This window comes from Phoenix dactylifera, chromosome 6 (assembly GCF_051530095.1).
Source record: "Phoenix dactylifera cultivar Ajwa chromosome 6, Ajwa_hap1_PhDact_Kaust_v1.1, whole genome shotgun sequence".
Lineage (NCBI taxonomy): Eukaryota > Viridiplantae > Streptophyta > Magnoliopsida > Arecales > Arecaceae > Phoenix > Phoenix dactylifera.
In genome coordinates, this window is record NC_143195.1 from 29,990,735 (window position 1) to 30,018,357 (window position 27,623).

The window sequence follows — 27,623 nt, forward strand, 5'->3', positions numbered from 1 at the left end:
AACCAAAGCCGGGCGGTCCCTCGGAGGGTTGCTGGGAAGGCCTTGCAGAGTATGGCCTCCGAGGACCCTTGTAGGGCCATGAGGGCCCGATAACTCTCCAGGTGGTCAAGGGGGTCGGTGATTCCGCTGTAGGGCTCCACCTGAGGCATTTTGAACCTCGCGGGAACTGGCTCGTCCTCGATCTGGCGGGAGAAGGGGGACTTGGTAGTGAACTCAAAGTCCCCTTCCTGTCTTGCCTTCTTGCTGTGGAGTGCCGCGATCTGGCGCTCCAGATGCTCAACTTTTCGATCAAGCTCCCCCACCCGTGGGATTGTCGCTGTGGTTTGCGCCAGCCCACGGCGGTCCGGGGCTGACTCCGCCTCAGAGAGTTGGGGTCTCCGGTCGAAACCTTCTCCTGGTGACTCTCTCTGGGGAGAAGCTCGTTCTCCGTTGTTGGCTCTGGAGGAGCCATGCAAATTTTGGCTGGGGAGAACCGGGCCGTTGGGGAGACACTCCGGCGGGGCCTGGGCCTGCGGGGGAAGTGAGGGTAAAGCCTCCTCGCGCCGTAGACCTTGAACGACGGCGGCCAGGGCCTGGACTTGCTGCACCAGGGCGTTAAACTGTTCCGGCTGGACCTGAGGAACTGGATCAGCTGGAGTTGGAGAATTCTAGACGGAGTGTCCAGGACTTTGCGAGGGACGCCGGGAGATGTTAGAGGCTCCCTTACTTCTCAACTTCATGACTGCTACTCAGTCCCTTCCTCTAGCGCCAACTGTTGCTGGAAATTGGACCCGGGGGCAATCTTCGGTCGAAGAGAGGGAGCGGATGTGAGTTCTCACGGCGGGGCGGTGGCCCGTCGGCGGGCGGCGTCCTCTGTCTGGGTGCCTGCACACGAACCGGTGGCCGGGTTTTCCGGCGCCGGCCCTCCGACGGTCAAGTCAGTGAGGGGGGCAAATAGTATGGAGAAGGAAGATAAACAGTGAATTTTTGGGGGTACCAATGTTCCCTCCCCCTTGAGAGGCCAAGGCTCCCTTTTATCTGCGGGGGTCGGTTTACCTGTGATGTAACAGGGAGAGGCCGTAGTATGGCTCGGCATGTTGTTCAGGTCGGTGCTCGGTCAGGCGAATCATTGCACTGATGTTGGCGGTATGGCCGAGATCAGAGACTTATCATAGTCGACTAGACCCTGCTGGGTCGATTTGCCGTGGAGAGCTGGGGATCCGTAGATGTCAGGAGCCACGCACATTTATTATGGAGTAAGCCGGAGATCCGCATTAATGGTGGAGTAAGCCGGAGATCCGCATTAATTGTTGAGTGTGCCGGAAGATTACAGCGGCCATGCGCAATAAATGCCGGAGGGATGTTAGAGTACGGTCCTCGGACATCGGGGTTTCTCTTAGGTCGGAGGTCTCGGGGTCGGTCGTCTCGTGGCCGAGCGTTCCGAGGTCGGACGCCGACTACTGCTGTCCGGGGTCGGAGGTTGTACGGCTTCTCTGGGGCATTTATGTCATTTGGGGGGAAACTTTATTCCCCCCAACAGGTATCACGGAGCAACAGAGGATGATGAGATTTGCAAGGGTTAAGGTGGTTATTGACACCATTGCACCACTGTTGCCTAGAATCCAGATCAAGGGTAGATTCAATGTCTTTGTGGTAGCCATTTGTGTACGAAAATGTTTCCGACTTTTGCTACGAATATGGGTGAATTAGGCATGTCGAAGCAGCTTGCAAGTTTTTGACGCCGAGCTGAAGGAGGATGTAATAACCCCAAAATTTTTTTTTATATAAAAAAGGGATAGAATAGTCCTTTAAAATTGATATAAGGGGTAAAATTGGAAGGAATCAAAAGATAATGGCATAATTGCAGATATATCGAAGTGGCGAGGGCAAAATGGGAATTTAATAATATTAAACAAAGGATGAATAGTGCTTTGATGTGATTTAAAGAGGGGTTTTACTGTGGCGTTGGAATGAAACCGAGAAAGAGAAGGAAGGGGGGAAATCTCAGGCGGTGGAAACACAGAGAGAAAAGAAAGAAAGAAAAAGAGAAGAAGAAGAAGAAGAAAGAAGAAGAGGAAGGGGATTCGAGGAGGAGAGGAATCCCGGTTGTGCTCCGAGCTGAAGGGAAGAACGTAGATCTCCTTCCCCTCTACGCAAGGACCTCGATTTTCAAAAAAGAAAAAGGTAAATATCCATCCCTATCTAGTCTTTTGATGACATTAGGCTATACAAAGGGTGAATATAGTCTAGAGGGGTCGGATAAGGGTTGTAGAGGCGGTTAAAAGAAGAAGAATCGGATTTTGACAAATTTTTCCGGCACTACGGAAAAACTGTGTCGAAGTCCCAACTTCGGTGAATTATTTAGGGGGTCAAACGGCCTCCGATGATGATGCATGTTATCTCTTTGGAATCCTCTATGAGTGTAGAATGTTAGGTAAAAATTTCATCAAATTTGGAGTCTGGAAAGTGGATCAAACCCGGGATGAAGTAACCGGCTATCGGTCCGGGTTACTGTTCATCCGGGTGGAAAATAAGGGATTTCATGCTATAATAGGGTATTAAGCCTAGATCAAGCTAAAAGGGACATTGTACTCGTGCAAGGGAGTCCCTAATACACATAAATGATGAGTTAATTAATAGAAAAAAGAGAAAGAGAAAGAAAAGAAAAGATTTAGGGAACGGAGGAGTTGAATCAATTAAAGTTCCCTATATTATAATTGGCACGTAGATTATAGCCCTTGATACAAAACTAAATGTATTGTAAATGCATGTCACAGTTGGGCAAGAAGCTAGGGAACAAGAGGAAGAAGTCCCCTGCTGCCTACTGTAAAATTCTAGAGGCGTATCGAGGCCGTGCCGGATTGGCAGGTGAGTGGGAGTCATGTACTTTGCACCATGAGCTTCCTTAATTCATTTTCATGAATGTCGCTAAGTGTGAATTGATTCCACTTGAGCATATTGATTGATATTGTAGTAGATTCCTCTATAATCTTGATTCTCCATGCTTGATTATTCTGTACATGCATTTGAGGAAACATTGAGAGGAATTACGAGGGGTTGATGAGTAATCAAATTGGATCTGAATTGTGAAATGATTTCTTTAGTAAATTGATTTCATTTCCTCTATTTCAAAGACTTGTGAGTGGTAGCCTTGATTATACTCTTTTATGAGTAGTTAAATTGAATCTGAATTGTGAAATGATTTCTTTTGTAAATTGATTTCATTTCTTCTATTTCAAAGACTTGTAAGTGGTAGCCTTGATTATACTCCTTTATGAGTAATTAAATTGGATCTGAATTGTGAAATGACTTCTTTTGTAAATTGATTTCATTTTCTCTATTTCAAAGACTTGTAAGTGGTAGCCTTGATTATACTCTTTATGAGTAATTAAATTGGATCTGAATTGTGAAATGACTTCTTTTGTAAATTGATTTCATTTCCTCTATTTCAAAAATTTGTAGAGCCCATTTCAGTGGTATATTGAGTTGCATTGCACACCCTTGACCCCTCACTCCCAAACCTGATGTTAGTTTATGATTGGGTCATGATCGAGTGAGTGGTAGTCTTGATTATACTCCTTTTTAGTAGAGTATTGGGAGGGTGCATTATGGCATTCATGCATGGCTTGACAGTATCTGCAGGACACCTATAGTCGATGGGGTTGAACATCGGCCTTTGTGCACATAGTAGCCTTCTGGGTGGGCGGAGCCCAGTCCCTTCCTAGGGGGGGACACGGCCCTAGGCGTAGGATTGGCCAGTCCTACGACTTATATTCTGCTTGCCGCCGGGCATAGTAAGACCCCGCGAGGTGCAGTATGGCTTTCCGCGGATGTAGAATTCCCGCGAGGTGCCGTTTAGTATGTAGATGTGAGATGGATTTCTGTTCTGGATACTGGCTTGCACTTATATTATTGGTATGGTGTCTTATTCTGCATATGCATGTGACAGTAGGAAGTTGTTGCTGGTTCGCCTGGGGCGTAAAACCCACCTCCCAATAGCTGTCTTGTTGATGATTCAGCATATTGACACCTGATTTGTATGTTCCAGCATTATGATCTGTTGAGCATATTCATGAGTAGTATATATGTTTACTCGATTATTCCATATATGCTTCAGATAAGTTGATTGTGATTGTGGTGATATTGATGATTTACTCCATATTCTTTATGTTGAGTTCATGTTCATCTTGTTATTGATCTTGAGATTTCACCTCGAGCCATGATTATATCTTGTCTCATGTGCATAGTACTCTCTACTCCACTCACTGAGTATTTATATACTCACTCCCCAGTTTGGTGTTTTTGATTGCAGGGCAGGTATTGTATAGAGAGGAGCAGGATTAGTGGTTGCCTGCTAGCTGTGCCGCTCCATAGTATAGTATAGTATAATGTAGATAGAGGTTTATACCTTTTGGTGTATTATAAACCTTCTATTGTATATAGTGCATAGTTACAGTCATAGATCCTGTTGTGGATATGGGTTTGACCATGGATGGATTAGGAAGCAGGTATATATATATGTGTGCAGATGAGTTATATGCCTGAGATAATGTATTGATATATATTGTCCAGGTTCATTATGTGACGGATTATGTGATTGCTGCTCTGACAGGTAGTGTGTTGTATGTATTGAGATAATCCTGACAGGTCACTATAGGAAAAGTGATCATTTTGTGCATGCATCATGCCAAATTTTTCAAGATTTATTGATGATTGATAGGTAGTAGGGTTCTACGCGGTGGCTGGTGGCCTTATGCCTACCCGCACCCTAGGACCGTCGCGGCGGCCCGCCGGGAACGGGGCGGGGGTCGTGACAAAGCTTGGTATCAGAGCAAAGGTTAAAAAGAGTCCTGTCAGAGCAATAGGGTGAGTCAGGATTAAGTATAGGATTATACTATGGAGCATAGGATTTTTCTATATGTTATTTTATGAGTCAGATACAATTCTGTAAAATATATTTGGGGATGAGACTTAAGAGTTCTTTTTGGCTCTACTTGAGACAAAATTGTATATCATTCAGTTTACAATCAAGATTTATATTTTGACAGAAAGTCAATTAATAAATTCGGAGGATATTGATCAGAGTTGTGTAGCGAAAGTATAGTGGATCGAATCAATTTAAATTGGTCAAAAATATTGACTGTGATGGGAGACTAGATTTTTCAATAATGAAGATTTGTGTTAATAAGAGAAGGTGAATATTGTAGATTCTCAGATTTATTATGATATGACTATGTGATCTCTTTGATGGTTTTTGCTATTTTACTATGTTAAGAGATAATTTATGTAAACTCATCATAAATTCTTGACTGCTAGGTAGCCATAAGCAACATGGAGGATGAAAGAGAAATAAGGGCACCTTCTCCGGACCCTGATAGCCAATCAATTTCACAAACTACTCCACACTCCATAGCAACCCAGGCAGATTTAGCAGGAGTGTACCAGTTAATAGCACAACTGCTTGAGCAACAGCAGCAGATGCAGTTAGCTGCCCAACCTGTACAGCCGATAGAATCCTATTACGAGAGGTTCCGTAGGCTGAATCCACCGATGTTTAATGGTGGGTCCGATCCCATGATAGCTGAGGCCTGGATCCGGGAACTGGAGAAGATGTATGAGTTACTTCAATTTCCCGAGGAGGTAAAAGTCAAACTAGCTACCTCCATGCTAAGGGGGAGTGCTGACTCTTGGTGGACTGCTATGGAGACAGCATATGAGGTCAACGGAACGGCCTGGGGAGATTTTAAGAGAATATTTTATGCTAAGTACTTTTCGGACTCGGTTAGGCAAATGAAGCAGAATGAGTTTTTATCGCTGACTCAGTCCGAGCATATGACTGTTTCGGATTACGTCAATAGGTTCGATGAGCTGGGTCGATTCTGCCCCCAGTTCATGGAGGATGATATGAGTAGAGCCAACCGGTTCGAACAAGGGCTTAGACATGAGATCAGGTCCCGGACATCCTCACAGTTAATTACCAGCTATATAGATATTTTGGACAGAGCCTTGAGAGTAGAGGCTGAATTGAAAAGATCTGATAGAGAAAGGGCTGACCTGATGAGATCCAGATCAGATAGAAGTCAGAGTGGCAGGCCATGGGATTTCAGGGGCACTCCAATTCAAGAGAAGCCCAGGGTCCGCAATTATTCTAGCAGATCTCATAGTGGAATCATCAATATCACTATAGCAGATCCCAGAGCCCGCACTTACTCTAGCAGATCCCATAGTGGGCCCTATATGAGGAGAGCGAGGGCATGTTATAGTTGTGGGCGGACTGGACACCTGGCACGTGATTGCCCATACAAGAGGAGGAATGAGCTCAGACCTCCTGTACCTGGTGACCAGAGGCCAAGAGGTAATGCTCGAGTTTTACACTGACCTACCAAGATGCTAGTGCCAATGACCGGGTGGTAACAGGTATATTACTAGTCAGCTTGATTGATCCCTCTATTTTGTTCGGTTCTGGCACTATGCATTCCTTTATTTCAGTTAGTTTATCTAGATAACTACACTGCATACTTGAGGAACTAGAAGAATCACTGTGTGTTCCTACACCCCTATAGAAAACAGTAATTGTTGACATTAGTGCAAAAATTGCATAATTCAAATAGGGGTAGGAGAGTTAGTGACAAATCTTATATAACTTGACATGCAAGATTTTGACATCATTTTGGGAATAGCTTGGAGGTCTCAGTACCACACTCATATTGACTGCTACAGTAAAAGAGTGATATTCTAGATACCTGAAGAACCAGGGTTCTTCTTTCAAAGCGATGCACCCGTGTAATGTAATTCATCATAACATTAGTTTCTGCCCTGAAAGCTAGGAAGGCATTAGAAAAGGAGTATAAGACTTATTTAGTCTGTGTAATGAATACCTGAAAGGAGACCAAATTAGAGGATATTCCAGTAATGAATGAACACCTTGATGTTTTTTTTTTCAGAAGATCTTCCTGGTTTGCCACCAGAGAGAGAGATTGAATTTGCAATTGATTTGATTCCCAATACCATACCAATCTTCAAAAAACCCCCTATAGAATGGCTTCAACTGAAATAAAAGAATTAAAGGAAAAGTTGCAAGAATCGCTTGATAAAGGCTTCATTCAACTTAGTGTGTCATCTTAGAGAACTCTAGTATTGTTTGTAAAGAAGGAAGATGGAAGATTGAGGTTATGTATCGGTTATCAAGGATTGGACAAGGTAACAATAAAGAACAAATATCTTCAGCCCCGGATTGATGAATCTTGTAAGATGTATACTGATCATAAGAGTTTAAAATACCTTCTTAACTATAAGGAACTCAATATGAGACAGGGAAGATGATTGGAATTGATAAAAAATTATGCCTTGTCTATACACTACTCTCCGGAAAAGGCTAATGTTGAGGTAGATACACCGAGTTGAAAAACTTCTGGTAGTATTACTGCTCTACTCACATCCGAGAAAAGCTAATGTTGTGGTAGATGCACTGATCAGAAAAGATGTCAGTGATACAAGAAAGGTTGAGGACAGTGTTTAGTAAGCTGAAGAGCTACGCAGATGTTAGAAGGAGAGATGTGCAGTTTGGCACGGGAAATCATGTGTTCCTAAAGATCTCTCCTATGAAAGGAATAATGAGGTTTGGAAAGAGAGGCAAGCTTAGTCCTAGATACATTGGCCCCTTGAGATATTAGACAAGGTTGGCACTGTATCTTACAGATTAGCACTGCCTCCAAACCTCAGTCATGTGCATTCAGTATTTCATGTATCTGTGCTCCGGAAATATGTGCCAAATCCATCCCATGTGCTGTCAGTGCAGGAAGTTACAGTAGAGAGAGACCTTTCTTATGAAGAGCTTCCTGTAGCTATCCTTGATACTCAGATCAAGAAGCTAAGAAATAAGGAAATATGTATGGTAAATGTCCAATGGCACCGGCACAATGTTGAAGAATGCACTTGGGAGTCGGAGCAAAGTATGAAGAGCAAATACCCTCACCTCTTTGAGTAATCAGGTAATTTACTCTTTTAAATTCGAGGACGAATTTTATATAAGGGGGGGAGGATGTAATAACCCCAAAATTTTTTTTTATATAAAAAAGGGATAGAATAGTCCTTTAAAATTGATATAAGGGGTAAAATTGGAAGGAATCAAAAGATAATGGCATAATTGCAGATATATCGAAGTGGCGAGGGCAAAATGGAAATTTAATAATATTAAACAAAGGATGAATAGTGCTTTGATGTGATTTAAAGAGGGGTTTTACTGTGGCGTTGGAATGAAACCGAGAAAGAGAAGGAAGGGGGGAAATCTCAGGCGGTGGAAACACAGAGAGAAAAGAAAGAAAGAAAAAGAGAAGAAGAAGAAGAAGAAAGAAGAAGAGGAAGGGGATTCGAGGAGGAGAGGAATCCCGGTTGTGCTCCGAGCTGAAGGGAAGAACGTAGATCTCCTTCCCCTCTACGCAAGGACCTCGATTTTCAAAAAAGAAAAAGGTAAATATCCATCCCTATCTAGTCTTTTGATGACATTAGGCTATACAAAGGGTGAATATAGTCTAGAGGGGTCGGATAAGGGTTGTAGAGGCGGTTAAAAGAAGAAGAATCGGATTTTGACAAATTTTTCCGGCACTACGGAAAAACTGTGTCGAAGTCCCAACTTCGGCGAATTATTTAGGGGGTCAAACGGCCTCCGATGATGATGCATGTTATCTCTTTGGAATCCTCTATGAGTGTAGAATGTTAGATAAAAATTTCATCAAATTTGGAGTCTGGAAAGTGGATCAAACCCGGGATGAAGTAACCGGCTGTCGGTCCGAGTTACTGTTCATCCGGGTGGAAAATAAGGGATTTCATGCTATAATAGGGTATTAAGCCTAGATCAAGCTAAAAGGGACATTGTACTCGTGCAAGGGAGTCCCTAATACACATAAATGATGAGTTAATTAATAGAAAAAAGAAAAAGAGAAAGAAAAGAAAAGATTTAGGGAACGGGGGAGTTGAATCAATTAAAGTTCCCTATATTATAATTGGCACGTAGATTATAGCCCTTGATACAAAACTAAATGTATTGTAAATGCATGTCACAGTTGGGCAAGAAGCTAGGGAACAAGAGGAAGAAGTCCCCTGCTGCCTACTGTAAAATTCTAGAGGCGTATCGAGGCCGTGCCGGATTGGCAGGTGAGTGGGAGTCATGTACTTTGCACCATGAGCTTCCTTAATTCATTTTCATGAATGTCGCTAAGTGTGAATTGATTCCACTTGAGCATATTGATTGATATTGTAGTAGATTCCTCTATAATCTTGATTCTCCATGCTTGATTATTCTGTACATGCATTTGAGGAAACATTGAGAGGAATTACGAGGGGTTGATGAGTAATCAAATTGGATCTGAATTGTGAAATGATTTCTTTTGTAAATTGATTTCATTTCCTCTATTTCAAAGACTTGTGAGTGGTAGCCTTGATTATACTCTTTTATGAGTAGTTAAATTGAATCTGAATTGTGAAATGATTTCTTTTGTAAATTGATTTCATTTCTTCTATTTCAAAGACTTGTAAGTGGTAGCCTTGATTATACTCCTTTATGAGTAATTAAATTGGATCTGAATTGTGAAATGACTTCTTTTATAAATTGATTTCATTTTCTCTATTTCAAAGACTTGTAAGTGGTAGCCTTGATTATACTCTTTATGAGTAATTAAATTGGATCTGAATTGTGAAATGACTTCTTTTGTAAATTGATTTCATTTCCTCTATTTCAAAAATTTGTAGAGCCCATTTCAGTGGTATATTGAGTTGCATTGCACACCCTTGACCCCTCACTCCCAAACCTGATGTTAGTTTATGATTGGGTCATGATCGAGTGAGTGGTAGTCTTGATTATACTCCTTTTTAGTAGAGTATTGGGAGGGTGCATTATGGCATTCATGCATGGCTTGACAGTATCTGCAGGACACCTATAGTCGATGGGGTTGAACATCGGCCTTTGTGCACATAGTAGCCTTCTGGGTGGGCGGAGCCCAGTCCCTTCCTAGGGGGGACACGGCCCTAGGCGTAGGATTGGCCAGTCCTACGACTTATATTCTGCTTGCCGCCGGGCATAGTAAGACCCCGCGAGGTGCAGTATGGCTTTCCGCGGATGTAGAATTCCCGCGAGGTGCCGTTTAGTATGTAGATGTGAGATGGATTTCTGTTCTGGATACTGGCTTGCACTTATATTATTGGTATGGTGTCTTATTCTGCATATGCATGTGACAGTAGGGAGTTGTTGCTGGTTCGCCTGGGGCGTAAAACCCACCTCCCAATAGCTGTCTTGTTGATGATTCAGCATATTGACACCTGATTTGTATGTTCCAGCATTATGATCTGTTGAGCATATTCATGAGTAGTATATATGTTTACTCGATTATTCCATATATGCTTCAGATAAGTTGATTGTGATTGTGGTGATATTGATGATTTACTCCATATTCTTTATGTTGAGTTCATGTTCATCTTGTTATTGATCTTGAGATTTCACCTCGAGCCATGATTATATCTTGTCTCATGTGCATAGTACTCTCTACTCCACTCACTGAGTATTTATATACTCACTCCCCAGTTTGGTGTTTTTGATTGCAGGGCAGGTATTGTATAGAGAGGAGCAGGATTAGTGGTTGCCTGCTAGCTGTGCCGCTCCATAGTATAGTATAGTATAATGTAGATAGAGGTTTATACCTTTTGGTGTATTATAAACCTTCTATTGTATATAGTGCATAGTTACAGTCATAGATCCTGTTGTGGATATGGGTTTGACCATGGATGGATTAGGAAGCAGGTATATATATATGTGTGCAGATGAGTTATATGCCTGAGATAATGTATTGATATATATTGTCCAGGTTCATTATGTGACGGATTATGTGATTGCTGCTCTGACAGGTAGTGTGTTGTATGTATTGAGATAATCCTGACAGGTCACTATAGGAAAAGTGATCATTTTGTGCATGCATCATGCCAAATTTTTCAAGATTTATTGATGATTGATAGGTAGTAGGGTTCTACGCGGTGGCTGGTGGCCTTATGCCTACCCGCACCCTAGGACCGTCGCGGCGGCCCGCCGGGAACGGGGCGGGGGTCGTGACAGAGGATGTGCAGGATCGGACGCGGTCCCCGGCTCCCATGGTGGTAGAGACGGGTGGATATTTGGGGCCCAAGGGGAGGGGGGCGACGGCGAGCTGAATTCCAATTTCGATGAAATGGCTCGGAGACCGATATTTGGCACTTGGTTGGCGGCTACGAAGATTCGACCGTCATAAGCTGTGAAGGGACCACTGCGGCAGGGGAAGACAACTGAGTCAACCTCGGAATCGTTGTTTTTACGGCCGTGCTCCTCCCTAACCGTCTGAGCTCCCCTGGTTCGTCGTTGAACTCGGATGGGTGCGTGGTAATGATCACCCTCAAAGGACCAACAGACTGACAAGGGAGCCGACTCGAGCACTGGATCTGGGGTGACTCAGGGAAGCTGTCGAGCCCGGTCGAGCTTTGACCCACTGAATGAGTTGGTTGACTCGGCTGACAACTCAGGCAGAGTTGGGCCGGGCACTGTGTAGGCCAGCCCAAAGATAGCGATGGTGGAATTAAGCCTGGGCCATTCAAATAAGAGGGCCAGGAGCCCAGCAATAGGGTTAGTGGGAGTGGGCCTATGCTCGGCGGACTCGAGCTGGCTCAGTGGCATGGATCGAAATACCTAGGTGGATGGGCCTTACACATCCAAGGTGCCTGAGCCGGAGGTTAGGAATGGATGGGACCCGGGTGAGCGGGAGCCGTCTGCCACCCCCTCTCCGCCTAAGCGTTGGTGTCTTTCCCAGCAATTGTACCTCTGGCTTCGGTGACCCTTGGTTCTTCTCTGACACCGCTGGAGATTCGCCCGCTCTCCAAAATTGATTGTATAATTTAAAAATAATAATATCTTTTACTCAATATAAAGTGAAGGGATAGATAATAATATTTTTTTTATTATTTCCTATTAATCTTTATTTAATATCAGTATATAATATTTATAATAATTATTGTTTGAATATTGAAAGTTCAAAATGCTATTTTCCATTGAAAAGATAACTAAAAACCTTTATAATTATTTTAATGATTAATAATAGTTCTAGTGGGAGCTACAGTAACCATAGATTGCATGACTTAAAACCTTGCAATGCAAAATAGAAGAAGAAAAACAAAAGCTGCCCTAACCTCCCTTCTTTTTTTGTTTTTTTTTTGATAAAGTGCACCAACTCGTAGTTGGGGTGCACCCATCAATCACGTATACAATTCCGAAATTCCTGTAAAGTCAAATCGGATCTCATCCGTCTCTCAGCGATCAAAAAAAAAAGAAAAAAGAAAAACAGCCAGCTCTCACTCACGTGCATCCCACGTGCCCAACACCACTTTCGTAATGAGAAACCGGAGACCCACGGTCCAGTCCCAAGTTCGGCCACTAACCCTTACCGTGAGTCGGTGACAAGACTCTCTTTCTTGTCCGCATTCCTCGTTGTTATAGCTAAACCCTAGAAGCGATCTCCGCCGGAGCCTTCGCCGCCCACGGCCGTCACCGCCGCCGTCCGGCGTAGCGCCGCCCTTCTCCCTTCTCACCTTCTTCTCGCTAAGAGAATCCCGCTTTGGCCGGCGTAGCGCGGTGGAGACCCCTCCTCCTTCTCAGCCGAAGAATCTCCTAAAAATCCTATTTTGAAGCCCATCAACAGCCTATCCGTAAGATTTCTCTAAACAATTTTCTTTGTTTCTCTCTTTTCATCAGTTTCTTCAATTTTGCTCAGTGTTTCATCACATTGTTTACTTACAATATTTCTTTTTTCCGTAGTTTCTGTTCAAATTTTTGGTGGGTTGTTTTGAATTGGAAAACCCAATGAGTGCTTTTGCATCCCGTTTTAATAGATGCTTGCCGTTGATTCCTAGGCAAGGTTAAACCTAAAGTTTTTGTTAGCAGGACTATCTTATATTCTGTCTAGAACTGTAACTAGAGAATGAGGTCTAGATCAAGATAACTCTTGGTCAGCGTCCGAGCCTTCAGCATAAATCCTTAGTTCCAATCCAAAATGTGCTATAAAATAAGCATCAATTGTGCCGGTTCATTGCTAAATTCCAGTCTTGATTGTATGTCAAATCTTCCTCTCGCTGCGGAATGTGCAACTATGGGACATGTTTGATTGGTGAGGCAGATAATAGTTAAAGAATGAAGGTTCCATTGTTGATTATTATGGGTTTGGACGGTGGAATAGAAAAATGGTAATGTGGGATACATCAAGATGAAGCAAAGCTGTAGCAAAGCACGGAGAAAGAATGGAAAAGTTTTAGTATGTGCTTTTCTTGGTCAGTATTATTCATTTTATACTGCAGAGGTGGATACTCTTGTATGGTTGAGAGTAATAGTGGTGTGATTCTTGGAAAGTTGGTGAGACTAAGTGGGTAGAGTCTATGGTCCTCACGAACCCTTGGTGAAGGGAGTATTGATTAAGATGATTGGACCTCTGTTAGTCTCTGTGTGCTTGAGATGGAAAGTGGCTTTGATAAAGTGCTTTAGTTATGATTATGCCAAGAGATAATGGATTTTTGTAATTTCACAGTAGGATGACAAGTGCACGGTTGAGCTCAAACTGTATTTTAAATCCAGTTTGGGATCATGAACTTGTTTGGTGCTTTTATCCTTTTGGTTCTGCATTTGTTTGAGACTTAAGGAACTAGCAGGTCCACTGCTAGCTGCTACAGAATTTGAAAAAAAATAATCTATCTGAGGAAAATTATAACGATGGAGTAAGGACTGGGAACATGTTTTGGAGGGGAATGGTTCATGCTGTTTTTCAAATAATGATAGAGTAAGATCCAAGGACATGTTTTGGGAGGATGGGTTATACAAATTTTTCAAACATTTGTTGAAAAGAAATCTAACTTCCCAATGATGATACGAAGATGGCTAGTATTGACTTCGACAATCTTTGGTTTTCATTTAAAGGTATACTAAAGACTAAGATTACATGCATCGGGAAAAAGAGGGATTTGAAATAGAAAATGTTCAGTCGGCTATCGATGTAAGAAGAATGTAGAACCATGGAAATGAAGGTAGGTGAAAGAAAGTTGATCTTAAAAACATCACCAGACATTCTGATGGTTGTTCAAACTGCCTCTGCTATCATTTGAGTTGGCAGTTGTGGCTTGAGTAGTATCAATGAACAAATACAACTGAAAGTAAAGTTTTTAATATCATGGGGCCGGGCTATCCCATTTTTTCCATGTAATGGGATGCCCTGCTTACCAATAGTTGGGAAGTTGGATGTTTTGGCCCATCTATTTCTCAACTAGTCATACATGGTCACCTAGATCCGGATACTTAGGAAGTTAAGATGCCTTGCCATCCTACGGCTACTGGTATTTAAAATCTTGGTCGGAAGTGCAATTGCTTGTTGGAAGTTTCTTTACTTTCCTTTCATTTAGGGACACTAGATCATAAAGAAATTAAAGGATGTCTGCTTAAGTCTATGCAGCAAGTGGTTGAATTATTACTCTAATTGATATTAGTGTTTGTAATCAAGGAATCTTTTCATGGCAGTCCACAAATAGGGAGTGGTGCAGGGAAGTCAAGATCATTTTCAATTATATTATTTACCCTTTCTAAGTTAAATGTGTGCAAAATGTATGGATACATACATGCACACATATATGTATATATTGTGCTCGACAAATTCAAGATAAATTTTCTGTGATAAGTTGGTGATCCAGTAGGTGATTGGCATGTCTATGATCTTATTATCTGATGCAAAAGTTAATGGTTGTGTGCAAAACACATGATTAATTCGAGAGAAAGGAATGCTTTATCATTATGATTCTATCTCTTATCAAGCAAATTTGTTTGGAAGTAGATTTTTCGCCCATGAGATCTTTTTTGTGTGAACTCATAAATACACTCCTCGTTGCACTGAGATGATAGAATCAAAAAGGGCTTTTTTATAAGAAGGATTGTATTCGTATATAATACACACACACACACACACATAGAGAGAGAGAGAGAGAGAGAGAGAGATTCACTGTAATTGAATTTCTTTTATTGAAAAAAGGAAATACATAAAATTTAGGACATGTCTTTTGCCAGTGCCCTCATAAAGACTTTCATTCTTTATAGTAGAAGGCATGCATGATTGGATAGATTGGTAGGTCTCTGTGGCTAGACTTTCCATCTTGTATCGACATTTAGATTTAAATTTGTGCTTTTAATTGAGCTTCTTTAGTTTCTCTTTTTGTTAATTTGGTATCTCATCATTCATATTTGCTGGCTATTAATCATAGTATGTTATCTAATATGAAACATTAATATGCTAATTTTTGAAATTTTATATACATACTCTGACTGATTTCTAGTTCTTGTGGAAGGTTAGTGTTTTTGTATGAGCTCAAACATATAGTATGCTGAAATAAAGAATATTCTTTCAACATGAAAGATGGAGATATATTTGTTTTGTTGTCTTGTGGGTGGTCAATGCTATTGGATATGTATGTATAACATATGGTTTAAGCTATCCCTAGTGAAGGTTATCATTGTCATACCTTGTCGTAGGCGATGCAGGTAAGCTCATGCCATCTCAAATAGTTGTTAGTATATTTTGTCTCGTGCTAATAAATGGTTGGGCTTCATCAGTTTGTTCTCGACAAGAACTTTCAAGCTATGTTATCTTGACTAGCTGGTGAAGATATGCATGTTGATAACATCATCTAGGTGCTAGTGCAAGCTTTGAGGGCTGGATAGTCTATCCTTACTTTTCTACACAAGCCTGACCTAAGTTGACATGCTTTTCACCTTAACAGAGAGATGAAAGAGGTGGGCGTGGGATGGAGTAGAAGTTGCTTGACTCAGTGTCACTATTACCATTTTTTCTGCAACATATGCTACCTATTCTTTATTGATGTTGCTGCTGTTTTGCATGGGAGAGAGGGATTTACCATCTCTACTAGGGGAGGGAAAGGAAGAACAAGGAGAGAGAGTAGGAGATGGGTTTTCTTTGTCATGAAACCACAGTTATCCCTGAGTGAACCACATGAAGGATGAAGGCATCGTGTGCTTTCCATCGGCAGTATGGAAAATAATGGTGGTGAATGTTCTAATTAGGCGTTTTTCTCAGCATTGCCCTTTGAAGAATGGGGTTTTGATACATGCTTACTGTCACATCAACAGTTACAGTATTTTCAATTATATTTGTTTGTCACTTGTTTTTTTGGGTAAGAATTGATAGATACCTCTTTTTGAACAATATTCAGAATTTGGAGAGAGCTGATGTGTATATGTACTGAAGAATGATTGTATCTATCAGAGGAAGCCTTGTGACTTCGAGCACTCTCTGAGTTTTGTTTATTTAAATATGGTCTACGATCATCAAGAATGCATTGTGGCAAACGGAGGGTTATGCTATTATCTTGCAATACAAAAGTAGTTTTTTCAGTTGACTACCCTTAGTGCTATCAACTAAACAAGTGCAGAATTATGGAGTTGCACTTGGAAGTCCCCTTAATTTAATTTTTGAATTCTTTTTTGTTGATGCAAGTTTTCCTAATATCTGGGTTCTCATGGATTCAACTTCTAGACATACTTGTGCCTGACACTTCTAGTCAGACCCATGTAACATGGCTTGTAAATAGATAACTACTGGCAGTATTTCGTGCCTAACAATTGTCTATAAGGGGAAAACAAAAGAAGCTAGTCGGAGTTCCCTAACTTCAGAAGTTGTGTGTAAGCAGTATGTTATGAGAAAGTGAGTGAAAAATCATGGAGTATATTTAGAAGTGGAGTTAATGTTCAACAAAATCAATATACGAGTAGTATTCTGATAGATGGAAATTTATCAAAATTTCTGAGGCATGATAAATCTTCTTCCTATTCTTGCTTGAGAAAAGATTCACCAGTCAGTGTGTGCTGAAGTACAAATTGCTGACAAATTTATGTAGCTAGTAGATGTTATATATTCTACAAATATGCCAAATGCTGGAAGAATTATAGTTTTTGTGATATAATTGTTAATTGTCATGGAAGTTGCCCCTTTAGTAGGCTAGTTCCGATGCAGTATCGTGGCTCCACCATATAACATTGTAACCAGCTCTCTCTCTTAGCTAAAACTTAAGCTGCAACGGTAATCTTAAGGATCTTTGCAGACCATTCTCATTGCTTCCTATTTTGGGTGCATCATGAGTGGGCTCGAAGAGGTATTGCGACCATAAGTGATGCCCAGTCTTGCTCAAATGGCAGGTCAGTCCGATATGGATTAACATGTGCTAGCTGAGGAAGAGATGTTGGCTGGAACAGAGGACAAGGTTGAACATTGTGCAAACTGTAGAAGCTGATGAAATAGAGGATGTGGAACTTGAGTGTTGAAAACATAAGACTTTGACACCATGACAAATGTCATGTTTATTCATTTTTGTTGTAGATTTCAAGGGTTTATTCAATTCACCAATGTGTTTCGTTTTCCACCACAGGAAACTCATAAACCTGCTTCTCAAAAATAGCAACTGCAGAACAAAAAGGTAAGCTCTAGAAAAGGTGCCTATTAAGTTTTCGAGAGGAGAATGATTAGTAAAGGGTTCTTGCATGGAACTTGCAGATGTGAACTCAGTGCCTGTGGAGACCAAAGTTTTAGCAAGCTAATTTAGATGCTGGGACAACAGAGGTTGGGATTGCTAAATGATAGTTTGAAACCCCTTATTGAGTGTGCCCTGCCCCCATTACCTGGTCAGTTGAAACTATAAGCAATCTATGGCATAGTTTTCCATTAAAATTATTTTCAGCCTCACTTTTACCTTATAGATTAGCAGTGGGGTGATTAGTTAATGACGCCGGGTGATCATAGCGGGGAGGAGCTGGTTGTGCAAGCATCTTTGTCACTATTGTTTCTTTCTGCAGGTTGACACTTATCCTCACTCTGAATAGGGATATGTGTGTTAGTGCATGTTGTATTCATGACAGAGATGTATATCATCATGTTTGGTATTATATATTACTCTCGTTACATCTGAAGTATATATCAACAGTGACAGGCATTCATGCATTGGCTGTCACACATTGGACATTCGTGCTAATTTTTTGTGCGTTCAAAGCACACGGCTTGTAAAATTAACTACCATCTTTTCCAACTGTTAGCTCTAAAGATAACTAAACCGAGTAACAATTACATATTTAAAAAAAAAGTGAATAGTTTGGGGAATTGATTATATAAATTTGAGAAGAGGACTAACTCTTGACCTCTTGGATTTTTTGGGACTGCATGCAAGCTGAACTTTTATGATCGAGTTGATACCAACTAAAGTATAATCTTGGTATTTTATAAAAAAAAGCTATACAAACTCTTAAATGGATCTTTATATAATGCATAAAATATTAATTATAGCTGGAAATGAATCCAATTGGGTGGGATTTAAGGATATGTATTGTAAAATTAACTGAAATTTTCATGTGACAGATGAGATTTTGCATTTTCCGTTAGCTGTCCACTTGTCATTTGCCAAAATTTCTCTACCAGTTGTTGGAGTGGTAGGATATAACCCTGATTTAGCCCTTTTGTTACAGACAAAGGTGCGGCATCATGTATCGGTATTTGCTAATTTGCCCCGGAGAATAAGTCCCCTTCGTGTTTGCATTTCAAAAACCAAACTGATCATTTTCTGTGTTAGTGGACTTAGGAATCTGCATATGTTGTTTCTGGGATTGCGCTTCCATCAATTTTGGTTTAGACTTCATGCCTTAGAGATGGATGTAGTTTTGAATTTCAAAACTTGTGTTCTTCTCATTTAAAGTCTTTACAAATTTAGGGAAAACCATAAGTTATGCCACCCTTCACACCAACTAGCATCCTAAGAGTTATGGTTGGGCATCGGAATAATGACATCAAAATTTTTTTTAGGACTGGTCTATGCTTGACCTATTATAATGGTTGGCCTTATAAATGGGAAAAGACTTCATTCATGGCTTTGTACTTCGAATTCTGGTGAAGTAGGGATCCCTTTACCTGGGCCATGTTCAATGGACAATAAAGTTTATAGAGCCTCGTTGAACCTGTTGTATCTTTGAGCCAAATGAATTTTGGTGAGCACATGATAATTTATCAATCAAATTTACCATCTTATGTTTTTTAATATCTATTTTGTCCATTCTCAATCTCACTATCTTGGAAGTCTTTTATTCTATATCTCACCCATGATTTTATCCATGCTGTCCAGTACCTTATAACTGGCATTTGCACAGGATATACAATTTAAGCAATGTTAAGTTTTCATAGATTTATTCTGCTGACATTTGGTGTTGGAAAGGTTTTCAAGGACACGTTATTGTTGTCCTCAAGTTTTGGCATGATAGATCAGTTGATAATACAATATGATCATAAGTTTCTGTTACAGGTGTCTTATTGCTTGAGATGTTAATAGAAAAATGCTATATATACGATTGTGCTAAAATTAGTGACAAAGATCCTTTTCTAAATTATTAAATTACGTACAAGGAATTATACAGCTTACACCTGGTTGGTCATCTGGCAGAAATTCCCTGGAACAGCTGCTCCTACGGGGAAGTTATGCTAAAAACAGGACCCAAGGAAATGCAGAACCACGATAACAACAATCAGAAGGTTTATCCTCAACCAATGGATGAGAGTGTGAATCAGAATAAGGACTCCATGGAGGCCCTCATATCAAAGATTTTTAATAACATTTCCTCCCTGAAAGCAGCATATATTCAACTCCAGGAGGCTCATACTCCCTATGACCCAGACAAGATTCAAGCTGCTGATAAGCTTGTTATAGAGGAGCTCATGAAGCTGTCTGAACTCAAGCATTCCTATAGGGATAAAAACCACCGCAAGCTCACATCAGCAACACCACAAGATTCACGTCTAGTTGCGGAAATACAAGAGCAGCAAAGCCTGTTAAAAACTTATGAGGTCATGGTAAAAAAATTTCAGTCGCAGATTCAGACGAGAGACTCTGAGGTTGTTCAATTGCAGCAACAAATTCAGGAGTCAACTCAGAGAAAGATGAAACTTGAGAAGAAACTCAAGCAGAGGGGTTTGCTTTCCAAGGAACCTGAGGACTCTGAAGAAGAAAATAACTACTTCTCTGTTGAATTGACCCCAAACTTGTTCTCTTCTGCTGTTGATACTGCATACAAATCCATTCATGATTTCTCAAAGCCCTTAATTAACATGATGAAAGCAGCGGGGTGGGACCTTGATGCAGCAGCCAATGCAATTGAACCAGCAGTTGTCTATGCAAGAAGGTCACACAAAAAGTACGCATTTGAGTCTCATATTTGCCAGAGAATGTTCAGTGGATTCCATGAAGAGAGTTTCTCTGTTGAGGCAGGCAATCTTGCAATTTCTAATGAGGGTTTCTTCCATCAATTTCTTGCTGTAAGAGCCATGGATCCATTGGATATATTGAGCCAAAACCCAGATTCAGTTTTTGGAAAATTTTGCAGGATGAAGTACTTGATGGTTGTGCACCCGAAGATGGAGGGATCTTTCTTTGGTAATCTGGATCAGAGGAACTATGTGATGAGTGGTGGGCATCCTAGGACACCTTTCTACCAGGCATTTCTGAAGTTAGCAAAGTCAATTTGGACGTTGCACAGATTGGCATATTCCTTTGATCCCAAAGTTAGGGTTTTTCAGGTGAGAAATGGGAGTGAGTTCTCGGAGGTTCATATGGAAAGTGTGGTGAAAAACATTATTTTGGGCGAGGGAGATCAAAGACCTAAAGTTGGGCTTATGGTGATGCCAGGTTTTATGATTGGGGGGAGTGTTATACAGTCCCAGGTGTACCTTTCAGGTGTTGAGTGTGCTGAATGAAGATTGATACATTTTGGGAGGTTCTTGCTGAAGTGGGAATCATCATCTATCTCTGTTGTTCGATAGCTAAAGTCAATGGTTTGTTTTGTTGTTCGTCTGTAACTGTAAATTTAAGGGTTATGAGAAAATTAAAAGGATCTGGGACCTGTAGCATGCCTGTGAAAGTAAATTGAAAATATTGAAGGATTTATTGCTGTATGCTAGTTACAATTGGTATTGTACTCGGTGCAAGATAGTAATTGTAGATATAAGTTGAGCACCGTTTGTTAAATATCTGTATTGTATGCTAAATCAGTGGACTTATTTGATACTTGCTTTCCAAACGCTGCGATGAGGATTACCATATAAACTTGTTCATGTTTATAGTATCGGTCTGGATATCGTGCAAGCCCTGAACATCTAACTTGAGTAGTCTTATTTCTTTCCTTCCTCTTTGGTTGTTTTCTAGCATTTGATTTTCATTATGCTATTCAGGTTGATGATAATTATAGCATTTGATTTAATAGGTTTCATTGCTCGGTGGTTGTTGATTCTCACTTCTGTCCCTGCCTTGCTTATGTGAATATTATGGAGTGGGTTGTGTGACCTGTAATTTTTTGAAATGCGCATTTATAAACGTGGATGCACATACATGGCTGGCTCTGGGAGTACCTACCACTGGACAGGTTTGCTACTTGTTTTAGTTAGAGGAACTATGGGTTGAGAACTCCAAATATTTTTTAATTGGTATTCTACTTCATGCAGCTTGGTGTGACAGGCATTTTAGAACCATGAGTGCTCCTCATTTTAGAACCAAGCATTTGAAGATCATCATGATTCTTATCTTTATTGAGGTCACGTAGAATCTCGTAAAGATAAAGTAATCAATCCCAGACCTTAGTGGGAATATCTTCATGGTTGTTTCCTCGAGAATATGTGAATAGATTACTGCTAGCTTTAAGTTGAATGTTTCTAGTAGTTTAAGCACCACGGAAGAAGGTGCACGGCAATCCAGGTGGCCACATATAAAAAATAAAATGGAGCAAATGCAAGTTCTAATGGCTCATGGGATGGTGGGATTATATATACCAAGAATTGTTGGTCAACATTTAGCTGTATTACTCATTACGTTAATTTAACAGTAATGGTCGGCAATTGTATTGTATTATGTTATAAATGGCTTCCGAACTATTGATTCTAAAGAAACAAGTTGAGGGTGCCATTGTGGAGCTACTCTTACTACCTGGCCAGGAGTTATTCCACAACACCCATGTAACGGCTATGGAGAGGAAAGTTAGGGGATTGGTTCGAACTTGTTTCCAAACTAATGACTCATGAGCTTGAAACTGTCATTAGTTGCATTGGATTAATCACCCCACATATGCGCACAAAGCTTCTCCATCAGTCCATCTAAAAGGTTATCATTGTGTCTGATATAGTGGTCAAAAGTAAAATGAGATTAGGGGATAGAGAGAGTGAAAGCTAAGAAGTTCTGCACTTTGTGACTCAAAATAAAATTAGATTAGATGGTCTGTAGACTTTGATAAAGTTGATAGGATAGGATAAAGTTTATGGGGGAAAGAGTTGGGAGGCATCTTTGTGTCAATCATGAACTCCACATTCTGAGAGGGGTCTTCAGATACAGTCACTTTAGGACCCCAAGGGAAGTTTATCATATGGATCTAATTGCCAAAGGTTGGAAAATTCTGCCCCTCCTCAGTGGTTACGTATGTAGATTCGTGAAGAATAAAACTTTTTGAACTATGCAATATGCTTGAGAGGGACACAAAGATGTTCTACCCAATAAACAATGTTAAGATTTAGCTTCTTCTCTTAAAAGAAGAGCATTAAAATTAAAGTAAGGGATATGGTTGGGAAGCTTTTAATTTTTCTGAGCCGTCTATCCATGTCAATAATTAGATGGTCGAGATTTTAAATTTCCCCATCCTCGCCATCATTCCCCAAGCAATCATCTTTCATTTCTTTGCAAGAATTTTTGGCATAATTGTGGTTTCAAAGAGTCTGAATCTCCCCTGATCCTCGATGGAGAAGTATTAGTTGGTAGGCTTGTCATATAGCTTTGCTGCTTTATTTTCCTACGTTTAGATGCGAGGAATATGGTTGAAAGCTCTTCTTGCGTGCCTGTGTGTGTGGGTGAGAGAGAGAGAGAGAAGAGAATCTTTATTCAATCATATTTAAAGAGATCTTGTAATTAACATAATTTGTCCACAGATTCTATTAATGAAAGAATCCTGCCATATATGAAAAGATTTTATCATCGATCAATAAAAATTTGAATGATAAAACCCATCCACATAAATTTTCAATTAGCTTTTATCATTGACATCTTACAGAAGGAAAGACATCGAGAGATAAAAAAACAATTCATATAAAGCCAGATTTCTTTTCCTGTTATGTTGGATTGCTCATGGGAAAACTTCTAAAAGTAGCTAATTGTTCAGTTTCCAAAGAAGCCCTGGACTCGACTTCGTTAGCTTTAAAGAAGCTTGGAGCTTGGACCAGTCCAGTGTTTGTCACTTCTGTAAAAATATCCTCAAGTTGGTCAAAAGATGTGACGTATAGAATGTAATGGTAATCCACTTCATTGCGTTTGGTGCCCGCATGGTATATTTGATTGGAGACGAATGATACTGCGGTGAGACTGTCACACCAAAATACAGGAGAAGTTCTTAGAAAGACATTTGGATCCTTCAGAAGAATACATAGCCAAGCCAATTCAGTTGTAGGATATAAGCCAAGGATCTATACTCAATAATGGAGAAAGCTACAGCTATATGGTAGAAAGATTTTGAAAACTTTTTTTATAAAAAAAAAACAAAGAAAACATGTCTATATCTTATAAACTAGACTTTTTTTAATGGGAAAATGGTGCCTTATAAGATAGACTTACAAGGTAGAGGAAATATGAGGAGAAAGGACTAGATCTAGATGGTCTTTTGCCCCTCAAGGGGGCAAAGATATGCCCTTCCAAACTCGGCAAAGGTGAAACCATGCCCCTAAAGCAAAGCAAACCACTATGTACTCGTCCATTCCCTGCCAGGAAAAGCCCAGCCCGGGAGCCAGACATCGAGAATAAAGAACACCAGCATCCTCGTGATACTGCTCAGCGTAGAGTAAAAGCCTGTCTCCAAAACTCCACCTTTTCTTGTTTAATAAAATGTTCTATTATTATAACATATAATTTAATAACAATAATCACAAAATTTGCATGTGAATACGCTATCGTTGTAGAATATTCTATTGGCGAATCAATTCTCAGGGATTTAGTTGCCGGGGGTGTCGGTGGTAGCTGTGAAATCTATACAAAGATATGATGTTTTTTTATATTGAACTCAACAAAGTCGTATCCCATTTCAAGCTCCCCACGTCCATTTTCCAAAGGAGAGTAGATATCTATGAACGAGAAGGTTGGGCAATTTATATTGCTTGTTTGCAGTTCCTTCAAGCTGGGTCGCATGTTATCTGCTCCCCATTTTCTCATCAGCATCAGATGCTTTGACCACCAAGATGAGGTTTAACTCCTTTTAGGCTTGGAGATAGAGATAGATTGTCCATTTAGTGGACCATCATGGTTTCCATGACATTTAATTATGACTTTCCGCACCAAGATCCATTCTTTTTGTATTCAAATGTTAACTAGCTAAATCAAAACATGATGCATCATGACCTTATGAATCAAAAATGAGTTATCTGCACCTCATCCTCCAAGAGATATGCATATTTAAGCATGCCTTGGGATATCTGGGTAACGGTGGAGTGCCTACCTGTTTTCTTATACATTAAAAATAAAAATAAATAATAATAATAAAAAAAACTTTCTACTCTGTGTCATTTTTTTTGCATTTTTAAGACATTGTATTTCTGTAGTTGATAAGTGTCATCATGCAGTTGAAAGCAACTTAAAATGCAAAGACACTATACCATTTTTTTCCCCGATCGAATCACATAAAGCTAGTTAAAAATTGAAAAATAAGGCAAGTAAACTAAACTTATGCTTTTATACATTCTTTACTCTTCTTTTTCAATACTGAGTCAAGCCATTTTACCGAATAAGATCTCTTATAACAAGATTAACCATGGACTTCCTCGACCATGAATTTAACTATCTAAATGTAAGCTGAAAGGTCAAAAACATTTGTCAATTTGACCAATCACGCTAGATTCAATTAAGCTAAACATGTGTTTTTATATATTCTTTTCTTTTCTTTTTCAATACCAAGTCAAGACATTTTACCGAATAAGATCTTTTATAGCAAGATTAACCAAGGACTTCCTCGACCATGAATTTGACTAGCTAAATGTAGGTCGAAAGGTCAAAAATGTCGATCAAATCGTTTGTCAATTTGACCAATCACGCTGGATTCAAGCTTAATGGTCCAAATGGCTAAGATAATTGGTGCGAGGGAGACCATTTGTCAAATTGATGGGCAACCTCAACCAATCACGTGACGCTTAACGTAGACTACGACCTAGCTATGAAGCAATCGGTTGACCAGGGTGACCACAGACCATTTGATTCACAAGTCCATGTACAACCAAGCACATTACCACATGGCATCTATTGTTTATGACTTTAAAATTACTAAACAAAGTCATTATTCTCATGCACTACTAATTAATCATCCACCATCCAGAGGAATAGCAAGATACACCCTCGCACAATCCATGCAAGCTTTTTTTTTAAAGAAGACTCGATCGGTAGTCTCTCATTACACTATGGATCCCCTCATACGGGCAGTCACGTGACCGACACCCTTGGCCTATATAAAGACCACCCTCCCTCCTTCCAACCCAAGGAGAGAGAAGAAAAAGAAAGGAAAGGAGAGATCAAGAGAAGCTGCAGCAATGGAAGCCGCAATCGCCAGCCGAGCTCTCTCATCACTTCCTCTCTTCTTCTTCTTGGTGCTCTGCTTCTCCGCAGGCACGCTTACCTCCGCCCACTCCACCTCCTCCGCCCCGGCCGACTTCATCCGCGCCTCGTGCGGCGCCACACGGTACCCGGCCCTCTGCGTCGAGTGCCTCGAGTCCTACGCGCCGGCGGTCCGCCGGAGCCCCCGCCAGCTCGCCCTGGCCGCCCTTTCCGTCACCGCAGACCGGGCCCGGTCCGCCTCCAGCTTCGTCTCCCGGCTCACCGCCGGCACCAAGCCCGCCAAGTCCAGGGAGGCCGGCGCGGTCCAGGACTGCCTCGAGACCATGCGGGACGGCGTGGACCGCCTCCGCCAGTCGGTCCAGGAGATGCACCGCATGGGTCAGGCCCGGAGCAGCCGGTTCAGGTGGCACCTCGATAACGTCCAGACCTGGGTCAGCGCCGCCCTCACCGATCAGACCACCTGCCTCGATAGCCTCGCCGAGAACGCCAGCGGCCGGGTCCGGGCCGCCATCCGGAAGAAGGTGGTCGAGGTCTCCCAGCTCACCAGCAACGCCCTCGCGCTCGTGAACCGCCTCGATCCGAGAAACTGAACCGGTTCGGCACCTCTATCTTCTCGCGGTCTCTACTCTATAGTTTGTATTTGCTACTCGTTGTTGCCGCCCTTGGTTTCCATGTGTGTAAGAATGGAATGAATGCTTTGTGCTGAAATGTAAAAAAGAAGAGAGAAAGAAATGTGATGTTGTACAGTATGATCAGATTATTAATTAAAGTTTTGATCTGATGATGTGTCCCATCTCAGTGCTAATTACTTTTGCTTTGGTAGAGTAATGGGCGGGTTTTGGTGAATGGTAGGTGCAAGTAAATGATGAGCCCATGCTATGAAGTACAAAATTTGAGGCTGCGTATAGTGTTTATGGAGCTGGGTCTTTGTTATTATTGGTAGAAAAAGATCGAGATACATCCTTTTACATGCATGGAGTCTGTGGAAAAGCTTGGTGGACCGTGTCTGCCGTTTGGTTTCTTAGTTATCATGCTGGGTAACAAGCGTAGGCAATGGATTTTACGAAGGAGCAGATTGTATTGTAGTCGCTTGTACAGTTAAATTAATGGATGTTAAACTTTTATCGTCTACTACCTATTAAGTTCTGCATAGGTTGATCATGCATGGTGTCTTAAAAGAACCCGCCAATATATTAATGCAATTTATGTGCCCAACTAGATCTAATAGTAACTTATACATGGTATTTGTCTTGTAGACTGGTAAATTTTTGGGGGGTTTTATCTCAATACAAATGATCGGATCCAACCTCTTTCAGCATTATAAGTTGGATAACATTGGCTAGAGTATCTTCTAGTCTATGCAAGTCTGATCTTTCCTTTTTGGCCAGTAAAATTAAGCTAATCCACATCTCACTTGTTTATGGAGATGGCACAATCATATATACTACAATCCCTTAAGACGGATTTAATGCCATATATTTCGATGTCATCATCAATGCATGAGAGGTGTGTCTGAATGCATGATGATATCGTTTAATTCTATTTTGTGGTTTCTTTTCTGGCTGCAGTTAATCAACTGCTATTTAATCATTGATATCATGGTTTTACACCTTGCATGCATGAAAGAGATCGATACTTCTTCAACCTTTCTTCTTGCTTATTTCAAGGAGTTGAGTATGGGAAAGGAGGTTAAGCAACACTATGATCAACTTGAGAAGGTAATGGTAGTTATACGGAGGGAAGCTTCGGAGTCTCCTCCTCCCTTTCTTTGTGCTGCAACTCTGTTCCAAACCACTGAAATTAGCCTTTCACCTTTGGTTACACCTCACACTTGGCATCATTCTTTGCGAGATTTAGGGGTCCAGTGGTCGACAAGGTCACCGTGATTCACGGCTTTGTTTATGCTGGAATAGAAACCATGGTTTTTTTTTAAA

General features: G+C 40.9%; 1 protein-coding gene and 1 pseudogene across 7 annotated transcripts; both read left to right on the forward strand.

Annotated features, from left to right (window-relative positions):
* The first annotated feature begins 12,402 nt into the window (after nucleotides 1-12,402).
* LOC103702786 (protein GRAVITROPIC IN THE LIGHT 1-like) lies at nucleotides 12,403-21,142 on the forward strand. 6 transcript variants are annotated; one of them, XM_026802874.4, is made up of 6 exons: nucleotides 12,409-12,696; nucleotides 17,231-17,295; nucleotides 17,461-17,508; nucleotides 17,586-17,713; nucleotides 17,789-17,884; nucleotides 19,513-21,142. In XM_026802874.4, exons 5-6 carry the CDS (start codon nucleotides 17,812-17,814, stop codon nucleotides 20,817-20,819), a joined length of 1,380 nt encoding a protein of 459 aa, XP_026658675.4. In that variant the 5' UTR covers nucleotides 12,409-12,696; nucleotides 17,231-17,295; nucleotides 17,461-17,508; nucleotides 17,586-17,713; nucleotides 17,789-17,811; the 3' UTR covers nucleotides 20,820-21,142. The 6 variants fall into 6 exon arrangements, with proteins under 6 accessions (XP_088579732.2, XP_008783571.4, XP_026658675.4 ...); XM_088723606.2 differs by having other exon boundaries at nucleotides 12,403-12,696; nucleotides 17,231-17,508; XM_008785346.6 differs by lacking the exon at nucleotides 17,231-17,295 and having other exon boundaries at nucleotides 12,420-12,696.
* Nucleotides 21,143-25,597: 4,455 nt separating this feature from the next.
* Nucleotides 25,598-26,482, forward strand: LOC103702785 (pectinesterase inhibitor 9 pseudogene; annotated as a pseudogene). Its single transcript, XR_015988016.1, has one exon. The product of XR_015988016.1 is annotated as a pectinesterase inhibitor 9 pseudogene (transcript).
* The last annotated feature ends 1,141 nt before the right edge of the window (nucleotides 26,483-27,623 follow it).